The 20765-nt window shown below is 35.1% G+C and overlaps 2 protein-coding genes across 2 annotated transcripts; both read left to right on the top strand.

Annotated features, from left to right (window-relative positions):
- The first annotated feature begins 3527 nt into the window (after positions 1 to 3527).
- LOC137950298 (putative glucose-6-phosphate 1-epimerase) lies at positions 3528 to 10957 on the top strand. Its single transcript, XM_068796691.1, has 9 exons — positions 3528 to 3731; positions 4797 to 4871; positions 8586 to 8642; positions 8799 to 8959; positions 9082 to 9222; positions 9710 to 9812; positions 9887 to 9986; positions 10146 to 10383; positions 10595 to 10957. Exons 1-8 carry the CDS (start codon positions 3639 to 3641, stop codon positions 10358 to 10360), a joined length of 945 nt encoding a protein of 314 aa, XP_068652792.1. The 5' UTR covers positions 3528 to 3638; the 3' UTR covers positions 10361 to 10383; positions 10595 to 10957.
- A 1935-nt stretch (positions 10958 to 12892) lies between these two features.
- LOC137950473 (uncharacterized) lies at positions 12893 to 15694 on the top strand. The gene has a single exon (XM_068796953.1). It carries the CDS (start codon positions 13686 to 13688, stop codon positions 14952 to 14954), a length of 1269 nt encoding a protein of 422 aa, XP_068653054.1. The 5' UTR covers positions 12893 to 13685; the 3' UTR covers positions 14955 to 15694.
- The last annotated feature ends 5071 nt before the right edge of the window (positions 15695 to 20765 follow it).

Raw genomic sequence — 20765 nt, 5'->3', positions numbered from 1 at the left:
TTTATAGCTATTATTAGTTGTATGATTAATCAATTCATTTCATTGATTGATTATGTTTTATAATTTTTGCCATGTTGTATTCTATATGATCGATCAAACTCAGTAGGCTGATCGATTGTGCTTTATGTCAGATTATGAAACTTGGATTTTAAGTATGATGATCAATATGCTAAGGGGTTTTACAAGTTTAAAATTCTATAATGAATAGATTAAACATGATTATGAGAAAAAATTATGCCCTAAAGCTCCAAAGTCTCTTGTGTAACTTAAAATTTGAGTTTTAGTGTTGTCCTCTTACATGACTAGAGTTATTGAGTGTTTTCTATATAACTAAGACTCTAATCTTCATTTTTCTACTTGCGGATGCTTCTTAAAGATGACTTAACACACATTTGAGTTCGAGGTCTTGCTTTGAGTTTTGTTGGTTATTTGTGTAGAGCTCAGCACTGTATCTCTCGAAGCAATTGCATATAAAATACTTAGTTATAAATATTAGAAGAAATAAGGTTAAATTTTATTATCATAAAAATATAGATGGAAGTCAACCTAAGCCAACGCACGTAAGTGGAATAAGCTAATTAAAATTGATTCAATGACTTGAGTTGCTCTTCATGGTATAGATTCTCCTATTTTGACTTGAGTTGACTCTCATACTTTACACAGTTTTTAAATACTCTCTTCATACTCTATTACATACATATTATCTTCAACCATGTTATACATATATAAAGTTATTACATGCATGATATCTACTAATATGCAGTTGTTACATACATCATATTTACAATATTAACTACATGTCCCAAGGATATTTCTTAAGCTGGATAAAGGATTGCAGTTGACCTACATCTTGAAATAATGATGTTTGTACTTAAGGTGTGTTTCAAAAGATATGTGATGGAAGTGACCCATATATTTCGACTTCTTCTTTATTGTAAAGGTTAATATCATCTTATAGGTAGCAGAGTTTAATAAACATTGTATCAAAAGCTTTAACTTGAATGGCCAAAGTCAAAATACTTTTTTAGTTATTGGATTAAGTATCTTCTTTTTAAATAAATAATCACTTTTTTAATGATTTAATGATTATAGGTGTAAATTTACCATCGAGAGTAGGAACGAGAGTGGATTTATCCCACCACTTTATGTAAATTTGTGTGAACAGTAAGGTTGGGTAAACATAAGTCTCAATGTCCAATACCCAATTGATTACCCATGGGATTCCATTCCCAAGGAAGAAGTGAAGTTCATTGGACTACTGTTTTTAGGGATGACTATATTAACTTCATTTGATTGCTAATTTGGCTTTAATAATGACTCCATGATTAAAACGAGGTACATGACTTTACTTAATAGAACTTAGCCTAGGTCAAGCTTTAAAAAAATTGGATAGGTTTAAGGAAAAATATCGATCAAGTAACCCACCTAAATACTAATAAGAAACATAAATATTTGCCTAAATATTAATAATATGCTTAAACATTAATTAAATAACATGTATATACTAACTAATATGCCACATTCAACGTTACCACAATAACAAATCCAAAGCATGCCCAAGAAAGAGAGAGAGTAAGAACACTTACAAAGTGTGAATTATTTTGATTGAATATTCGAACTTACACTTGAGAATGTACGAAGACGAGGAAATGAATACAATATCACACTAAAACTTATAAGAAGAAAATGAGAACTCTCAATAAAAACAAAATAACACTCAAGATAGCTCTCAATGACTCTGTAAGTCACTCTACTTCTATACCTTACATATTCTCATTGGATCTATTTTACAGTGAAGGGTGAGAGGAAGAGGGAAGGATATGTCAATGACTTGAGATATTACAAATCATATAGGTCAGTGAGTCTACAATCTATCTTTCAGTTGGTTATGTAACTTATAATATTTTTTTATTCAAATTGAAGGTTCAAATAAGTGTATTTAATAATTTATTTTTAAACATTATGTCTTAAGAAGGCCTCATAAAGGAAGTGATCAAAAGATAATACTATTGCCTCCCTAATCCTAATCCTACACTCCCTTCTCTCATCTTTCGAGTCCCTTTCTTTATCCTCCTCATCTGTGGATTTCTCTCTTTCGCCTCTAACCCACTCTCTCTTCTTATTTCTCTTTCTTTACCTCACTACATCAAAGGTTCCCTGAAATTAATAATGGAATCTTAAGAATCAACAAAATTCTCCAAAGTTTACACAATTTTACATATATTGATGTTGTAATCTGAGTATCACCTTCCCCTAGACTATTTCAAAGACTTGAAGAGGTTCTCTTTATGTAGGAAAATGTCACGACTTTGTAGGAAGGAAAAAAAACCTATTCCACTAAGAGAGTTGTCATCTTCATTTGCCAATGGAAGTCTCAAACAACCCATCTTATGCTATTTGGTATTTCAAAAGAATAAATGAACGACATTCAAACGTTAAAATTTATATCCCATAAGATTTTGATGAATAACAATAAGTGATACCATCACACTCGAGTCGTATTTTTTCTTAATGATACGGTTATTATTAGTTGATTCTATAATAATGAAATGAAAAATAAAAAATGATATTGCATGGCATAATTTACTGCTCTTGTTGAATTTGATGCCACGTAATTAGAAGAGGCACCTATGTCTCAATACGAAGAGTGAGAAACATAGGTGTTCACGATTCTATGTTTTAGTGGCATCTAATCCTTTGTTGGTCCACCACACCATGTTTCAGATTATGAGGTAGGTTGTTCGAACCGGTCAAGACAAAATGTTCACTTGGGTCGAACCCAATATAGATGACAATAAATTGGGGAGGAGAGGGGGGCTTAAGCTCCAAAATGGGAGACTTACACATTCCAACAAGAGAACAATTTTCATTATGTAATAATAGTTTAGAGAGTTTTAAAGCTTATGTATGGCAGGATTTAATGTTAGAATGCTAAGAGAAATATGTAATGACCGGCGGGGATATCGCATGCACAAATTAGCCGTCCTCATTTTATTTTGAACTTGTGTCTTGTGTAATTATGACTTCGGACTTGGTGGAAGAATTTGATTTGGTTGGAAACAAATATCATAACCATAGACAATGGTTCTATAAAGTGGCAGGAGGACTATCATAGAGGACATTCTTTTCTCTACGTCTTTTCAACACCTCGGGACCTTTTTGACACTCCACTCACACGCCAATGGTCCGAGTTATTTAGGTGGGTCCCATTCGTTCGAGCCACTCATCATCCTATCTGTCTGTCTGTTGTTTGATCCATGTCAACGATCAGTTAAAAAGTTAACAAAACGAACAGTCATGATGCCATACATGTGATTATGTGCCTCGGGGGGCGGTAACGATCGATGGCGGCAACAAGAGAAATGCCACTCGGTTCAGTTGTCCGGCACTTTGGTAAATATGTTTGAAATTATTGGGTGAAAGTGAAATATGATTATATGAAACAGGAGAGGAAAAGAAACCAGTGGAATATATCCTCACACGGGGCAGTTTTCCTCCGTCAGCCTATAAATACTGCATCAAAGTTCATTTCGGTTTCAGAAGTGTGTTCCATTTCTCTCTTTAGTCGTGGAGTTCTTGGAGTTACATTGAAAAGAAAATTAGTCAGTGTGGGCGATACTGGTTATGGGATTTGAGCGATGTCGGGCGAAAGGGTTTCTGTGGAGATTTGTAAGGGCATTAACGGCCTCGACAAGGTCGTATTGAGAGAAGCTCGCGGCAGCTCATCCGAGGTACTCCACCTCTTCGCTCTCTCCCTAACTCTTTCTATCTTTTATCTTCTCTCTGAAAATTTTATTGATGCCTGTGAGAAAACCTTTCTCTCTGGAAACTTAGCATGAGGTTTTGTCTTTCGTCGGTCAAGATTTGGTACACTGCGATCTGTTCTATCGTGTTCTTTGTTTTCTTGGATCTGAGGTCTTGGAGTGTCGCATTTTAGGCATTATCCGGTGCTTTGTGGTTTCGTCATGAATATCGATGGACTTTGTGGTTTTTTCTATAAATTTATTACAAAGATTAGTTCAGTCTCTGATGTTCATGGTGAATTTCGATATCTGCGACCTGAATTTCGTAGACTGCATGTCTGTTGTTAGTTCTGAGGTAATTGATGCGGTCATTGATTAGTATAGCTCTACCAATGCAATATCAATTATTAAGAACCTCAAGCTGCGTGCATTTTTTCTCGACATATTTGAACTATATAGACGCGATTAGCATCACTGAAAGATAATCATAAGAGTTAATTACTATGATCGCGTCATTGTAGATTGTGGCGCATCAGCCTTGGTTTTTAGAGGTTTTGTTGTTTAGAGACGCTTATTCTCTTGGCAAATGTTTAGATACTTCCTGTGTGGAAGTGTAAATTTCAGCAGTGCTAAAGTCCCTTTTGCCATATGGTTTAGTCACCATCTCTTTTTTTGAAAAGCACACAATCACCATCTCTTGAGAGTTGCTTCACTTCAGTATTGATTCTTTTGGTAAGTGGCTTGTCAAGAAACTCCAAGAAATGAGTTTATCTTGTCAAATGCTCTGGCTGCTTTCAAAATAGCAGAGATGAAATGATGCTGTTGCAAAAGCTTCTAAAATGTTTCCTCTTCGAATTAGATTTCAAAGGTGCACCATTTTTCTGGGATATTTATTGTTGTGAATGTTTGTGCCTTATAATTGTTTCAAATTCTTGGTATTTAATATGATCTGAATCTCCAAATTAAGCTTGGTTGAGATTGCTACTTTTTCAGAAAGAGTAGCTACTAGTTGTTGGTAATTGTGAGTATGGATTCATACTTGTTGGTTGACAGGTCTATCTTTATGGTGGCCATGTGACATCTTGGAAAAATGATCATGGAGAAGAGTTGCTATTCATGAGTAACAAGGTACTTCTATTTTCTAAAGAACTTTGTACTAATATGTAGGCGACTAAATTCATAATATTTGTCTATTTGAAGTGGTATGACTTGATGATTCCTGTCATCATCAAGATTGACTGGATTTCTCAGATTGTTCTATTGATTACATCATAGTGCCTTCTTGTTTCTGTATTTTGTTTTAGCCTGGTTGTATCAGAAAATTTTACATTCTTGGAGACTGTTGATTCTTATTAATATATTCCTATCTTTGAAACCTAAAGCTGCATGGTTGAAGTAAAATGTGTAGACAAAGGATTTGTGATCTTCTTCTAAATTGAAGCTAACTTAAGTTTGTCATATTCTTTTTAAGACCTTTTTTTCTGCTTTTCTGCGTGATAATGAGATGATTCCAGCTGCAATGACTGTTTATCATTTTCCAAAAATTAGTAATAGTGTTTAAAGCTGTCTCTGGAATTACAGACTTTTTTTTTTTTATATTTCCTAGGCAAAAATAGGGAGTGATTGTGTTGTTGAGATAATCTTGAAGTTAGATTGGGTTTGAAAATATTTTCGGAACATTGTGACGTGACTGTTGGTAGATCTATTGTCTTTTTACCATTGACATAAACAAAGCCAACTATGATTTTTCTCATAGCTAATATACTTTTACTAGATCGGATTCTTTTGGAGAATGAAAGATACACATGTTGATTTTCTTATATTTCCAAAGTTTAAATATTTGGTAAAATCTAATTGAGAACAAACTATGGAGAAACCGGACTTTCATTTTTTCTTTGATTTTTGAGATTTCAAGGCCATTTTGAATAAGTATTTTGAAAAATTAGAGAGTAAAATGGAGGCTTTTCTTCCCTTTGAGTAGCATCTTTGGTTTCTGTCTATCATAGAAGAATGTAGAGATATGGTGAATATAATAACAGAGAAACTTTCATGATCAATGTTTGTTTACTTACTAATTAATGTGATTTGTTGTTATTTAACATTTTTGGTTTTTGATAGGAGTGGTTTAGGACATTTTATTGGTTTTAGATGACTACTGGATAAAGTAGATATAATATTGGCAATTGAAAGACCATGTCGAGAAATTTAATTTGTATGGTAGTGATTGGGTTGATCAGGAATGACAAAGTATAAGTTGCATTTAGGTTTTTAGGGGATCACTAAATAGAAGTATAGTAACTTGTTGGAAAGGAAACGATGTGTCCATGATGACCTTTTAAAGATGGTTCATGAAGCAGAAGTTTTTTGTCCAGGTGAAAACTATGAGGGATGGTAGAAACTTCTGGGATTTTGAAGTTGTTTGAGATTACATAAGACTTAAGAAGTGACTTTTAGACACCATCTGACTATGAACTGTTTCTTGATTGTCTTGATCTTAGTGAAGTCAATGTATTTGAGATTGTCTTGCCAAGCAAGTATGCCTAGTTTTAGGTTTTTCCTTTTGGTGTTTGTTAAAATGTTTGCATGCCTGAATTAGACAAATAACCATATAAATTTGAAAAAAAAGGAATGTTGGGTGAATGTGCGTTCCTTCTACCTTATTGGCAGCTTGTGCAAGCCATCAGCTACATGGGTCATACTCTTGTGTGTGTTCTATCATTTTCTAGTGGCTTATTCAAGTATTTCTTCGGTCATTCCTCCATGTCAATTTGTGCTTTTGTCTAGCTGTTTTAACATTATTTTTATGTACCACAACGGCCTATGATTCCTTTGTGTGGATGGTCATTGCTAAAAAGATTCGTGTTTCAATTGTAGATTTGAGATTACTCATATTTTTTAATCTTTTTTAACTCTTTCAAGTTAGAGTCGCGAGAGGCCAAATCATTATATACAAACAACTTTTTATTGGCTCTTGAAAACTTTTTAAGATGTTTTCATTTGAAGTTTCCATTCATTGGTTGATGTTTTTTATCATTGATGTCATATATTTGAAATACTCATATAATTATTGAAGATGGTCAATTTATTTCAATTTGGTATGATTTTCAATGGATTGCCCAAACATCATCAAATATGATATGGGTGCCAATTGTTTTCATTACTTCTTCAAGGAGAGGTTGAGGTCACCAACCATTTTTTTAACAGAGGGGCCTGTTGAATACCTAGTTGGTGCCACTAGGAGATTGCCCTCGTAGAGTTTGTTTGAGTTAGTAACTAAGAGGTTATCCTCTTTGCCCGTGCTGCATGTCCTCCACTGAAACTGCGGATCATGTACTTCTGTACTGTAATTATGCGCACTCGGTATGGACAAATCTCATCAACAAAATTGGCTTGCACTATTGCTCATCCCAAAATCTCGTTTCTACAATCCACACGATTACTAAGGTTAATCTCCCTAAAATTGGAAAGTTATTAATCTCCTGCAGCGTCGGTCACATTATCTGGGGCCTTTGGAAAGAACGGAATAATAGAAGGTTTAATAACAAATCCCTTCCTGACTACATTCTCTGCAATCAGATTGTGGGGCAAGTCATCATCTCTTGGATTCGGATGAGAAAAGAATTCAAAAGTCTTGGAGGGATCATTCTTCGTGAGAATTGGGATCTTGTTGCAAAATTGTCCTATGGGGGGGTTATCCATGACGACCAAGGAAAATTGCTCCTTTCTTTTTGCGGGCCACTCGGCATATCAGACTCAACAACTACCGAGTTATCTGGGTTGTTCAATGGCCTGAAGCTGTTTCATCAGAGAATGGAAGGACCTTTATTTGTCGAAGGCGATTCACAAGTTGTTATTAGTTGGTGTAAGAAGACATGCAAACCCCCATGGCGGCATTGGGATATTTTTTATGATATATGTACTTTAATTTTCCAAATACGATGCAAGTGGAATTGTATTCCTAGATCCGCAAATCACTTGGCGGATAGTCGGGTTAAAACAAGTGTTTTTCTCCAACAACTTGTTGTGGAGGAAGGTCCTGTTTAGTATGGTTTGTATTTTTTTCTCTCTCAGTAATATATTCTCACCTTTTTCAAAAAAAAAAGTAACTAAGAGGTTTGCAAAAAATATCAGTAACTTGAGAAGATTGTCTTCTGCTAATGGTAGGATTACCCCACCGAACCTAGTCCTATTTATCTGTCAATTATTTATTGCCCCCACTTCTAGTGTTGGATTATGAACGAACCATTGTATGTATTCCATCCTTTTCATTTCTTTCATAGTCTTTGTATGTTTAATTTGGATGGTAATTTTGGAGAGCAGACTTTTTTTTTGGAAAATAATTTACTGGAAATGTAAATATTGGCAACAGTTTTCCAAAATGTGCCTCTCAATAATTCTGAACAAACTACCTCTTTGTACCATGTTTTGAATGATCATAAGCTTTTGGGTGCTGACCTTACTATTGTGCATGTTGTTCGTGCATCCCCCTCGTTTCTTAACATGTACCACACATTTGTGGTGTTGTTCCCTTTAGTTTTTGTGTTTTCATTGTAAACAAAGAAGTCTCTGTAGGTTTTTGTTAAAAACATTGTTTTTTAATTCAAGTTCAGCTTACCTATTGTTTGCTTAGGTATAGATGTACCTTACTGAAATCTTTAATCACCTGGATATGCTGATTTTGGCATTGGAAATCCAATTTTTGTTCTTTGTATAGTTGAAAGGGTTTTGCTGCAAAAAGAGAAAAAAGGGGGCAAAGTTTTGGCCAAGATTTTATTCATCTTCTGCTTGTCCTTGATCTTGTTGAAACTGGTTGTCACTTTGTTTCTGTCTTTCATGGTGCAGGCTACTTTTAAGCCTCCAAAAGCAATACGTGGCGGGATTCCCATATGCTTTCCTCAAGTATATAAATATGTTTTGCTTTCTTTCATTTTGTTTCCTTGCTTCTCCCTCCCTTAGACACTCTCCCCTTCTCTTTTTTTTTTTTCTTCTTATACATTTTGTTCAATTTGACGTCTTTGCAAAAATTATATTAGTTCATATATGCATATATTGTAGTTTGGAAGCCATGGATCTCTTGAGCAACATGGATTTGCAAGAAACAAGTTCTGGAGCATTGACACTGATCCCCCTCCTTTCCCAACGAACACTGCCAACAAGACTTTTATTGATTTGATTCTTAGGACTTCTGAAGAGGACATTAAGATCTGGCCGCACAGGTACAATTAGCATCACTGGGACTGGATGGTGGTTAATTTAATTTTTTATTATTGTCACCAAAATACCCTTCACATTTAATCTGCGGCAATTGACTATTGTATTCTTTTTGTGTAATTTCCAGCTATGAATTTCGTTTGAGGGTGGCCCTGGGACCTGCTGGAGATCTGATGTTGACATCTCGTATCAGGAATACCAACACTGATGGAAAACCATTTTCGTTTACATTTGCATATCACACTTATTTCTCTGTTTCTGATATCAGGTGCGACTTGCAATTGATTAAACAGTTCCACTTTTGGAAGTCCTTTTGTTTTGACCTTATTAAATAGGTCAATGTGTTTTTCTTTGACCATTACATTTGCTAGATATTGGACGTCCATCATGTTGACTGGGTATTTGGGATGTTTACAGTTTGACACTAGAAATATTTTATTTTTATTTAGATTTTACTCTATTTTTTCTCCTCAAAATGAGAATGGGGAACTTAAACTGCAAAATAGTACTTTCCAGCCTTATGATATATGAGGGTGTAGTAGGTCCAAGCATCTTTTGTTTCTGTATACACTTAATGAAGTTTTTAACCCATAAACTTGTGGGGGTTATAGTAAGTCAAATACTAGCCAGTGTTCAGCTTATTTTTTGTTCTGATCCTTGAGTTTCATTGAATTATGTCATTGTGAGATGACTGTGATAACATGCCAGTAGGTAAAGCCATTTTAAAGAATATGATTATTCTTCTTCTGATGCAGTGAAGTGCGGGTGGAAGGATTGGAAACTTTGGATTATCTGGACAATTTGCGGGAGAGGGAACGTTTCACGGAGCAAGGAGATGCAATTACATTCGAATCTGAAGTAAGTATTGAGTGAGTTCCATGGAGATCCTGTTACTGGTGCTGAGTTTTAACTTGTTCTTAATGCATGAAAAGGTGGACAAAATATACTTAAGCACCCCAACCAAGATTGCTATTCTTGATCATGAAAAAAAGAGGACATTTGTTCTGCGTAAAGATGGACTTCCAGATGCCGGTGAGCTTTTATTTGCCTGTTTCTGATTAGTATTCAGCTGGAAGTGTTTGTTTTTTTCCTCTTTTTTTCCCATAAATTGATTCTTTTAGATTTACCCATAATCTTTTCGCTTTTCAATGCCAAGAGTTTCTGAAATTCAGGGATTAAATTTTGTTGCAGTTGTGTGGAATCCATGGGACAGGAAGGCAAAGGCAATGGCTGATTTTGGTGATGATGAGTACAAGCACATGTTGTGTGTGGAAGCTGCGGATGTGGAGAAGCCGATCACCCTGAAACCTGGCGAGGAATGGAAAGGAAGGCTGGAACTCTCTGCTGTTCCATCTAGTTATTGTAGTGGACAACTGGATCCTCAAAAGGTTCTCCAAGGAGGCTGAAAAATTGATGCTGTCCTGCTCAGGTACCTCTGGAAAATTCAGTCTATTTTTTTATAAACTTTTAGGTTAAAATGAACAATTTCTGCATTTAGCAGCATCACATTTCCTCTCATCAATATAATGGCTTCATATGTCGTTAGTACATAAAACTGGTGTTTTAGGCTTAGCGGTTATAGGTTACTGCTATTATCTTGATTTATTCAAGCAATGACTAAAGAGTTCAAAATTCTGCAGGCACTGCTGTATTATGAAATTGGTACCTGGCAGTGGTTTCCGGCCTGTCTTTTACTCTACTTGCTGGTGATTTTGAAAGCAGCACATTTGTCAAATAAAATGATACTTTCATTGAACTTTTTTCGGTGGTGGCATGTGAAAGAAACAAAAACTGAGCCTGAACCTTGTGAGCCTCCTATTACTGTTTTGTATATCTGAACTCTCAAAATGTCTAGGGGATAAGAGGAACATGGAAAGGTTATCTGTTCTTTCCTGGATGATTTCAGACAGGTGCTCTATTGCAGCATCTGTGGTAAACAATCCTCTGATCAAAGTTCTGAAAAGTTGGAAATAGAGATATGTTTTGCATTCTTTATGCCTGTCGTTTGTTCCTTGATTCCCGTTTGGTGCACAGCCTATATCGCCATTTCCAAGTAGTCTACATTTTCTATGAATCCTGTGTCACATTCATTTGTGGTATGTTACATTCATATAGGTTTATAGAGGCTTAGAAGCGATGAAAAAATGTGAAAAATGTTGGAAGTAGATCTGGAATTACAGTCCAACTGAGCTCTACGGCTCTACCTATAGGAGAGTGAACAATCGGAACCATTTATGCTATTAAATCTCAGAAAAGTGTACCCCTTCCGCTCGAATGCGTCTTACCTGCTGCAATACTACCTTGTTAATTTGATGATCAACCACGACAAACAACTGAGGAAAAAATGTCGCAGCGAGTGACATTTTATGTTTTGCCTCTCAGCAAACTTGATCGTTATTGGAAGAGATTTCTGTTGTTCCGTTGATATGCATTGTACAGAGTTAAAAGTGTCATTTGGAAGAGATGATTGGCATAAACAGGAAAAAAAAATAAAAAAATCTTAGATCACTTGGTCCAGGAAATCTTTAGACCTGATTAATCACTTAGCTTGGCGTGACTAGAATCAAGCTCCCCATATTTGGGGCTCATTCAAATCTGGGCAGTAACTGGGAGGCTCTTGGGTTTCCTAAACCAAGGAGATACTATAATTAAAAACAAAATTCTGTAAGGAAAGGAAGAAAATGTCAATTAACTTGTTCGAGTAATTTTACTCCCAGTAGCATCAGCGATCCTGTTAGATGAGTTACAAATACTCCAAAGATTACAATTGCTCCGTCTGTCTAGAAAACCTGAAAAAAAAAATCAGTTCTACACAGCCTGCAAAGTAGAGGGAGATGGATTAAATATAATCTGAGTCGTCTCTTCTTCCGGGCAATTATCTCTGGAGAAAATTTATGCTACAATCTGAGTCTTCAAGATAACTTTGGACTTGTCCTTCACTGTTTTTTTTTTTTTTTTTTCAAAAAAAGAAAAACTCACTTCAAACTATTTATATATATGTTTGTCTTTAAGTAGCAATTGTCAAAAACAGACAAAACTGTCTTCCAACTACATGTATCATGTATGTTAGTCTTTGAGTATCTATTTCTGATCGCACTTAGATACATATCAGTTCTATTCTACCGATGAGAATGCACTTAAAAATTAACTACGTTACCAGTGGTTCAATTTCAACCAAACTTTACATATCAAACCAAGTCATTTGAGAAAGAAGAATCAAACATGGACTGTGGTTAATTACCTTTTTGATGTTGTTTATTTATTTCATTTAATGATTAATTATAGTTATTATATAATCAAGGTAGAGACAATAATCCAGTCCGGAGTCCGGACCCACTTTTCCGTTAGGCATGTCGAAGACGCCTTAGAACTAAAATAGCAACCTGAGATCCTTAGCAAGTAAACTACGCTTGTGGTCTTTTGTGGGTGGGGTCAAATGAAGGGACACACAAGGAAGCTTACTCTTGGACAAGAAATCTATTCATTTCTTTATAACATATAAACGATTTTTTAGAGTTTTTCTATAAAAAAAATACAAATAAATAATTTTATACCTTGTAAAATTAAGAGGTATAAAATTAAGTGATATAATTCTTTAGATTTTAAATTTAAAATCATATGATTCCTCAGATTTTAAATTGTAAAATTACTGGAGAAAAAACATTGTGGGCCCAATTTAATGGGCCTCTAAATTGACTTGAAGTCTCGAATCACTCTAAATAAGAGTCACTTGTTAAAATCTCAGTATACGTGGGAAGAAGTATTTTCAAATAATTTGGTTCACTTGCTACAAAAAAGAAAAACAACAACAACAACAAATTGCGCACTTGAAAGTTATAGTTATTAACTTATTATTGTTTAAAAAAAGAAAGAAAAAAAAGAGGCCTTCGATCGAGAGTGAGAGAGAGAGAGAGAGAGAAAAAAAGAGACAGCGAGAGTATTTGCAGCGATCGAGAGCGCAATCCGAATTCAGCGAGGGAAGTGCGAGGAGAGGAGAGGAGAGGAGAGGCCGCGAGTATGCACCCAAGGAGCGGTGTGTGAGTGCAGCACGGAGCAGAGAAGCGGTGATACATACGCCGGACCCACGGTGCTAGCGCGAGAACATCGAAGACGAAGAAGCCAGCCAGAATCGGAGTTGCAGAGATTGACTCCATGCTCCCAATTCTTTTCTCTCGTTAACTATTCTGAGCTCAAGAGGTCAGGCTTTGCCACTTCCTAACGTGAGGTTTTATTTTAGTTTCTCTATTCAAATTCTCAATCCCTTCCAATACTTCCAAGTCCTCCAACTCAGGCCCCAGCACGATCCCTTCTGTTCCACTAGCTTTGCTGTCTCAAAAGGCAGAATTCTCGAAAAATGGGCTCTTTTACGAGTTCTTTCATCGTCCTTCTGGGTTTTTGCCGCTCGTGCGGAAGTGGGTTTTTCCTTTAGGGTTTGCGATTTAATAGATCGGAATCCCGTCTGTGAAGTCAAATTTCTTCTACAACTTAGTGTGTATTTTGAAGTGAGATCAAAGACGGGGGTTTATTGGATTCTAGGGTTTTGGCTGGAGAAGATGAGATTCCGAGTTGTCCTGGCATTGTTTGATACTAGAATTGGGAAATTAAGCTTTGAAGGTAGTTTTTTTAACTACCGGCGCTGCAAACCATAGTCCTGGATTAGGGTTTTGTCTACGGCTTTGAAGATTTTGTGAAGTTTCACTTGAGGATGCGAATCTTACTTTGAAACTGAGAATGCCGCCACCGTCACAGCAACACTCAAGGATCAACCTCGCGGACCTTAAAGCGCAGATAGTGAAGAAGCTTGGTCCAGACAGGGCAAATCGGTATTTTACATATTTAAATAGATTACTAAGTCAGAAGCTCGGCAAAGGTGATTTTGATAAATGGTGCTATTTGACACTTGGGCGGGAAAATCTTCACCTCCACAACCAGTTAATACGCTCAATTTTGAAAAATGCTTGTCATGGAACGGTCCCACCACCACTCCCCCAGAAGGTTGTCCCGCCATCCATTGGGAAGAGAGAAGAAGGGCATGCACAAAGCGGATCTGCTGCAGCTACTATATGGTCCAACGGGGATGTGCTGCCGATGTCACCTCGCAAACTCAGGACTGGATTCCGTGATAGGCGGGTAAAGGATAGGCCCAGTCCCTTGGGTCCCAATGGGAAGACTGATCTGACTGCACATCAATCTATTGGCACGGATGAAGCTGTGGGAAAGGTTGGTTATGAAAATGGTGAAGCAAATCTATGTGATATGGAACGTTCGATGCAGCATCATCAAGGGCTTGCTGAACAACCTGAGACAGAGCGAGATGCTCTTTTACGTCCCCTGAAAAGACCACGAGTAAAACAAGCACTTGCAAATGGCCCAGTACTTGTACATAATGTGGCCCCCCCTAACTTACTCATCATTGAAGACGGAGAAGAGGTGGAACAGGCCCATGACTCTAACTTCTCTAGAAGTAGAAGCCCCCTCCGAGCTCCTTTGGGAATCCCATTTTGCCCTGCAAGTGTTGGTGGGGCTCGTAGGACATTGCCTATGGCAAGTAGTAGTAGTTTTTATAGTTCAGTTGATAGCAATGAATTGTCTGATACTGAGACACTGAGGAAACGAATGGAACAGATAGCAGGAACTGAAGGCCTTGACAAGGTTTCATTGGATTGTGCAAATTTATTGAATAATGGGTTGGACACATATTTGAAACAATTAATCAGGTCATGTGTTGAACTTGTGGGAGCAAGGTCTGGTCTTGAACTAATAAAGCACTCGGTCTATAAGCAACTACCTCCGGGTAAGATTATAAATGGGGCATGGCCAGGGAACCATATGCACATGCAAAGTAGCTCTGCACCAATGGAAGGCATTCAAGATTACCGAAACAGTTGCCCAATATCTCTCTTGGACTTTAAAGTGGCAATGGAGCTTAACCCACAGCAGCTTGGGGAAGACTGGCCATTGCTGCTTGAGAAAATTTGTCTACATTCATGTGAGGAATAAGGTTTAGAAAGGTTCATTTCTCTAGTTCTTGGTCACCTTTGTGGATCCCATCTAGTTCAAATGCTTGAGAGAAATACTGATATGTTGACAAGGCAAGCTTGTTGAACTTTGCCTGGAAGAGAAAAGGAATTAAAATTATCGGCTAGAAGCTCTGACCTTTGGGAGACAAACATGGAGGTTGGAGCTATGAATCTCTGCATGATCCTGCCATCGGGTCCTATACCAGATCGACACACACTTTAACAGCAACCAACGGAAAGGGAATTGAGAAAAAGGTATCCCTGTTTGGTTGCATTGTTGTACGTTTAGCATTTACAAGGGTTGACTCCTGCCAACACCGCAGATAACACATCTCTGTAAGTTGAAGTTAACTTTGGAGGAAATTTAAGACAGTTTTGCATCTAGGATACTGTTGTGTAGCATCATAAAGGTGAAATCATGTAATGGACACAAAGATGCGGTGTATGTACTAGCACATGTCAGAATACCTTGGGTGGTCTTAATAGTTCTCAGTGATGTTAATATGATTCTCCCACTCAGTTTGATTACTCAGAAATCAATTCTGAAAGCAAATTTATGTAATTTTTTATTTACTTCCTGTGGAAATTTTATGTTTTTGTTTCAGTGCATTGTTAATCTTAAATCTGATGATTCTTTCTGACAGTGTTTAGTGTAATTTATCTCGTTTTAGAGGGGATCATCTTGTACCTTTAAGCGTTAGATCAAATATATCTTTATGAGTTCCATTGAGAGCAGAATTTGTCTTCTTTGTGTTTTAACCATAGTTACAGGAAACTCTTTCTTGGGTTGAGAAGCATGTTTCAGATAGGAAACCTATTTCAGAGTGGAAACAAATGCTCTTCTAAAATTTTGTAGGTTGTGTCACAAACTTCAAGAAAATATTTCTCAATCTTAAAGGAAACTTTCACTAAAAATTTTTGGAAGTTTAATTGAAACTTCATGCAAAACCATCTGGTCATAATTTTCTTCAAAGTAAAATGTAGATATTGAGAAATTAAGTATTTGTTTAACCATGTAAGTATATGACAACTAACAAATTATTCTGTTTACTTAAATATTTTATTGGAGGTTTTTTTTACTTCGGTTGTTTACATAGGTATGCAAGATTCGTTTCCTTTGTAAGTTTCATAATTTGGTTACTTATTCGTTTCTTTAATCTTTCATAAAAGTTTATGATAATGTTCCTGTTTTTTTAATTTTAATCTTCTTATATTTTTTTGCCACTGCATCTGTTATCTCTGTATACATCTCATATCCCACTATGCATAGCCCAATTTTAACCCTGATGAAGCAAATGTTAGCTTATCTGCCAAAAGTTCCCCAAGGTTCTCCTGGAGACACTCCAATTTCTTCTTTATTTCCTGCAGTGTTCTGTCTTGTTTGTACTTTTTAATTTTTTTTTCCTATAACTCTGTACTTTGTACTACTCTCTTAAAAAATGAGCTCTTTGTAGTACTTCTCTTAAATTGAGATCTAGGTGTTTCAGTGCCTCTATGGATATTCGTTTATAAGGGTTTATATTAGCTGTAGAAGAGGCAACATTGACCTGTTTTCCTACCTCACCTGGAATGAATTTTTTTTTGTGATGTAATGATGAAATATAGTTGACATAGCATCCTCTGTTTTCATTTTGTAGAATTTACTTTTGTTGCTAGTTTTTCTGGTGGTTTTTTACATATTGAGGTAAAATGAGACTTCTTGCTTTCCATACCAAGTCACTAATTTTACCACCAGACCCTTGTCAAATTTCATTCTTGTGGACTTCATACCATTTTCTTCATTTGGTATATGCCGCTAGGCAGAAGAAACAAAATTATGATGCGTAATGACTGCAATGGAGAAGCTTGTTGTTTTTAGGATTTCCGTTTTTCTGAATCGTTCTCCTTTTTTTAACTTAAGTATATATTGTTTCCTCAACAACTTGGTGCATGCAACACTTGCCATTTTTGGGTTTGGAGTTCTCTGAAGTGGAGATATAGATAATGCTTCCCTAAATATTTTTTCAGTCAAGCATTGTGATTCTTCAACTTGATCTGTTATGAAACTCTTTTCCATATTCTCTTATCTTCTTTAAGTGGTTGATGTATCTCCCCAAAAGTCCAGAATTTGTAATTCTTTCTGGAGCAGAAGAAACTACAATTTTTTTTTTTGTTCAAGCAGTTCAGGACCTTCCATGCTCCCAATTTTATTTGTACTCCCAAATTATCTGATTCAAAATTTTTCTTGGTAGCTTTATGGAGAAGGCAGTGGATTTCTGATATATTTGATGGATATGATGACCTTGATATGGGAAGGTTGTGAAAATAGTCCATAAATGAGGCAGTGTGTAGGAAAATGAAGGTATTAAAGTGTCCTTTTTTTTGGAATGATTAGAACTATCCGTAGTACATTAATCTGGAGAATGGGTTGGATGTTTCCTGCTAACTTAAATCTGCAAGCCTCTCCTTCAGATTGTTCAAAAGTGTCTTACTTTCCTGATATAATTTTAAAGGTGCTCGTCATTAATGGTTATTTTTTATGTTGTCTAAGCCATATTTGTCGGACTAGTATTTAGATTGTTGAGGATGAAGGTTTCACAAATCTGATAATTGAATTGCTTGTAAGGCCTCATAGGAATATGTTTTTTGTTTTTTTTGTTTTTTTCTGAATGGCTTCTTTAAGAATATTTTGTGCAGAGTGCAGATTTCTGTGATGTGGAAAAAGGTAACTGGGACCATGATATTTTGATATCCAGAGAAGTCCAAATCTGCTAACAACCAAAAGCCTGTATGTCTAAGTAACAATGGGTAATTCAATCAAATAATTGAACAAGGTTATTTTGGAACTTACCTGGTAATTAATTATGTAAAAAATTATTTTTACTTAGTTAATTTATGTAATTTCCTGCTTCTAAAGTTTGTGGGACTTGATTTCTCTAACTATTATTGTGTCATTTTCTTATCAACTTGAAATGAAAGTGAACATATGAATCAGAAAATAGGCTGGATCTTTATATTCTTATCAAGTTTAAATTTCAAGTTGGAAACCCTTGAATAGTTCACATATTTAGCTATTGGATATCAGAATTCCTGCATGTGGTTTTTGTGCTTATCTGATCTGTGACTGACTTGTTTATGTTTGATATTTAACACAGGTTGTAGTAATATCAGGTGCCTTAAGTGTGGTCTTAGATGCTTTTTAATTTCGATACCTGGATTTTTATTTATGTAAAGAATAACAAGATTAAAAAAAAAGACAACAAGATCAGTGTTTCATTCAAGATTTTCAAGATCATGATAATCATTCTTTTCAGTAGTTTTACATGAACTTACACATCCTGTGCTTTCATTCTTTAACACAGTTATCCTATCAACAAGAAATTTAATTGAGTCATCTATCACTTTAAGAACTGTATATCAAGGATGATGTCCCGTTGCTTTTAAGTTTGTTGACTAATAAAGTGAAGTTTAGTTTGTATTGAAATTATGGTCAACAACATTGCAAAGACAATCACGTTTCTGAAAACAACCATATTATTAATCATGGTGAATTTAGTTTACCATTCGTTACTTTATTTATTTTACTGTGAAATTTTACAAAGAATTCATTTGTTTCTTTTCTGTTTTTGATCAAATATGCAGAAGTTTCATGGACCTTATTAGGAAAGAATTACTGACCAATGATTGTGTTCAGAGATCGGACCGAGCACGGTTGAAATTTATAAGCATGGAAACAGCCCGAGTCTGCGCTGTAAAGGTTGAGATATTTTTTGGACATTTTGATTCTCATGTATGTTTGTTATTCTCAAAGTGCCCTAAATATGGCATGACTATCTCACACCCTGAAAACTTCTTCTGGATATTTCTCAAACAAAAGGGGATATATGGTGGTCCAGATTTTTGTCTTTTTTTTTTTAATTTTTTAATTTTTTGTTTTTTTCTGTTGTATTATCTGTTGCATAGCTTGCCCATGCTTAGTTGGGCATTTCATGCACTTTGTCAATGAATCAAACAGAGAAATCCAGAGCACAACCTTTAGACAGAAAGGGCTGGGCAAGCAAACTTCCAAATGTTTAAAAGCAATCAGAGCAGCCTACCTCAGCCTAATAGTTACCTCTCTTCCATAAGACCATTGGTTGAACTTGTCCTAGACACAAGTTAGCATATTTCTTGCTGACCATCCAGAATGGAAATTATCTATTCTAGAAACCACTTCTTCTTGACTATTTTTTTATCGGTTAATGTAACTGGTGTTACTTTCCAAAGATTAAGAAGTAACTTTATGTTTTTTTATTTTTTCTTGTAATCAGTTATTTCAATTTGAAAGAAATGTGGTTCCATAAAATGTCAGTTTTGTAGGGCATGTCATTTAGGGTTTCCATTGAAACTTATTTGTTGCATAGTTGCATTAAATGGGATTTGCTTAAACTTTTAATTTTTCTTCTCTTTGCAATAATACCACTAAGTTGACATTACGTTTCATCAAAGGTAATTCAATGGAATACATTGGATCTATTTTTTGAAAGTGATTTCCTTCTCTTATGTTTATGTAAAAGTTATATAAATCTACTTCTTGCTTGTATTAGGTGAAATTCTCATGACTGCTTGGGGAGTGTTGTGTTGCTGCAACCTATTGAAGGGTAGGTATGAGAGTCTTAAATGACTTTCACAAAAATAAATCTCTTAGAATAGTAATTAATTTGGCAAAATCTTACAAAAGTCTCATGGGAGGATTTCTCAAGAAGTGTTTCGGTTAAAAGGGGTTTTAGTTATTATAGTCTTCTATTTATGTTTAATTATTTAATTATTCTAGGATTAATATGTAAGTGTTAGATTTTCGGTGTAACTGAGACAAAAATACTTCAATTATAATTAAGTAAAAACTCATTGTCCTCAAATTAAAACAAATTAGTAAAGTATTTTTTTTTACAAAAAGTTAACATGGTATTAGAACGGGTTTTGTGAGTTGAGTCAGTCAACCCATAAAGATAATATGATTATTTTCTGATTTAGGTTCATATTTTATTTTTTTATTCATTTTTTGTCCTAGTACCCGTTGTTTATTGTGTTTGAACTTTTGTACCAAATTTTTTATATTACAAATTATATATTAACGAAAATATCTTTGAGTTTACGTTCCAAAGCAAATAGAATTTTGGTAATCAGAGTTTTCTACAAAAAAAGTTAAATATTTGAAGCTATAATAGTCAAATACCAGGAAAGGTTCGAGAAGCAATGAAAAACTTTAATTTTTTAAGCATTTTATGCCATAAAAATAAGATTTTATATGGAGAATTATATATTTAAAAAAATATTTTTGAGTTTATTTTCCAACCTATCAAACCAATTCTCAATTTGAGTTTTTTGAAAGGAGATATCAATATCAGAAAAAGTCAATGGTTATGTTGGTTAAAGAAGAAAAAATATTTAGTTTGGCCAGACTATAAAGTTTAGAATCTATCAAAATTATTTCTCTTAAAAGAAGTATATTTCTTGACTAAATATTATATTTGAACGAAGGATACCGAAGTCTGGTTGTAGAAGGAGTAATTTCTATGTCAATCTGGTTGATGTAAGAGGATATTCCTATTGGAGTCCACAAGGGTTATGTTATAGAATGGAGCAAATTAAGCCATCATAACAAATTCAAGGATAAAGTTTTTTATGTCAAATTGGGTATAAGATTGATGCTCTTTAAGTTTAATTTCTTGAGCAACAAATTGTTTATGATTCTGAGTTACATTTTGAGAGATATCAATATCAAAAGTACCAAAAGTTAATTTTACCAAAAATATCTTATTTTTCTATTTTT

Source organism: Aristolochia californica, unplaced genomic scaffold, assembly GCF_029961685.1.
Source record: "Aristolochia californica isolate CCGP_79_NKW_82.1479 unplaced genomic scaffold, dmAriCali1.0.hap1 SCAF_14, whole genome shotgun sequence".
Taxonomy (NCBI): domain Eukaryota; kingdom Viridiplantae; phylum Streptophyta; class Magnoliopsida; order Piperales; family Aristolochiaceae; genus Aristolochia; species Aristolochia californica.
The sequence above is the reverse complement of the archived record's forward strand: the minus strand, read 5'-3'. Positions and strand labels throughout refer to the sequence as shown.

What these genes read in the sequence shown, in the direction of transcription:
- LOC137950298 (XM_068796691.1), top strand. Translation starts at nt 3,639, where the DNA reads ATGTCGGGCGAAAGGGTTTCTGTGGAGATTTGTAAGGGCATTAACGGC. An exon ending in TGCTATTCATGAGTAACAAG is followed by an intron (nt 4,872 to 8,585) that starts GTACTTCTATTT and finishes TTCATGGTGCAG; the next exon opens with GCTACTTTTAAGCCTCCAAA. An exon ending in ATTAAGATCTGGCCGCACAG is followed by an intron (nt 8,960 to 9,081) that starts GTACAATTAGCA and finishes TGTAATTTCCAG; the next exon opens with CTATGAATTTCGTTTGAGGG.
- LOC137950473 (XM_068796953.1), top strand. Translation starts at nt 13,686, where the DNA reads ATGCCGCCACCGTCACAGCAACACTCAAGGATCAACCTCGCGGACCTT.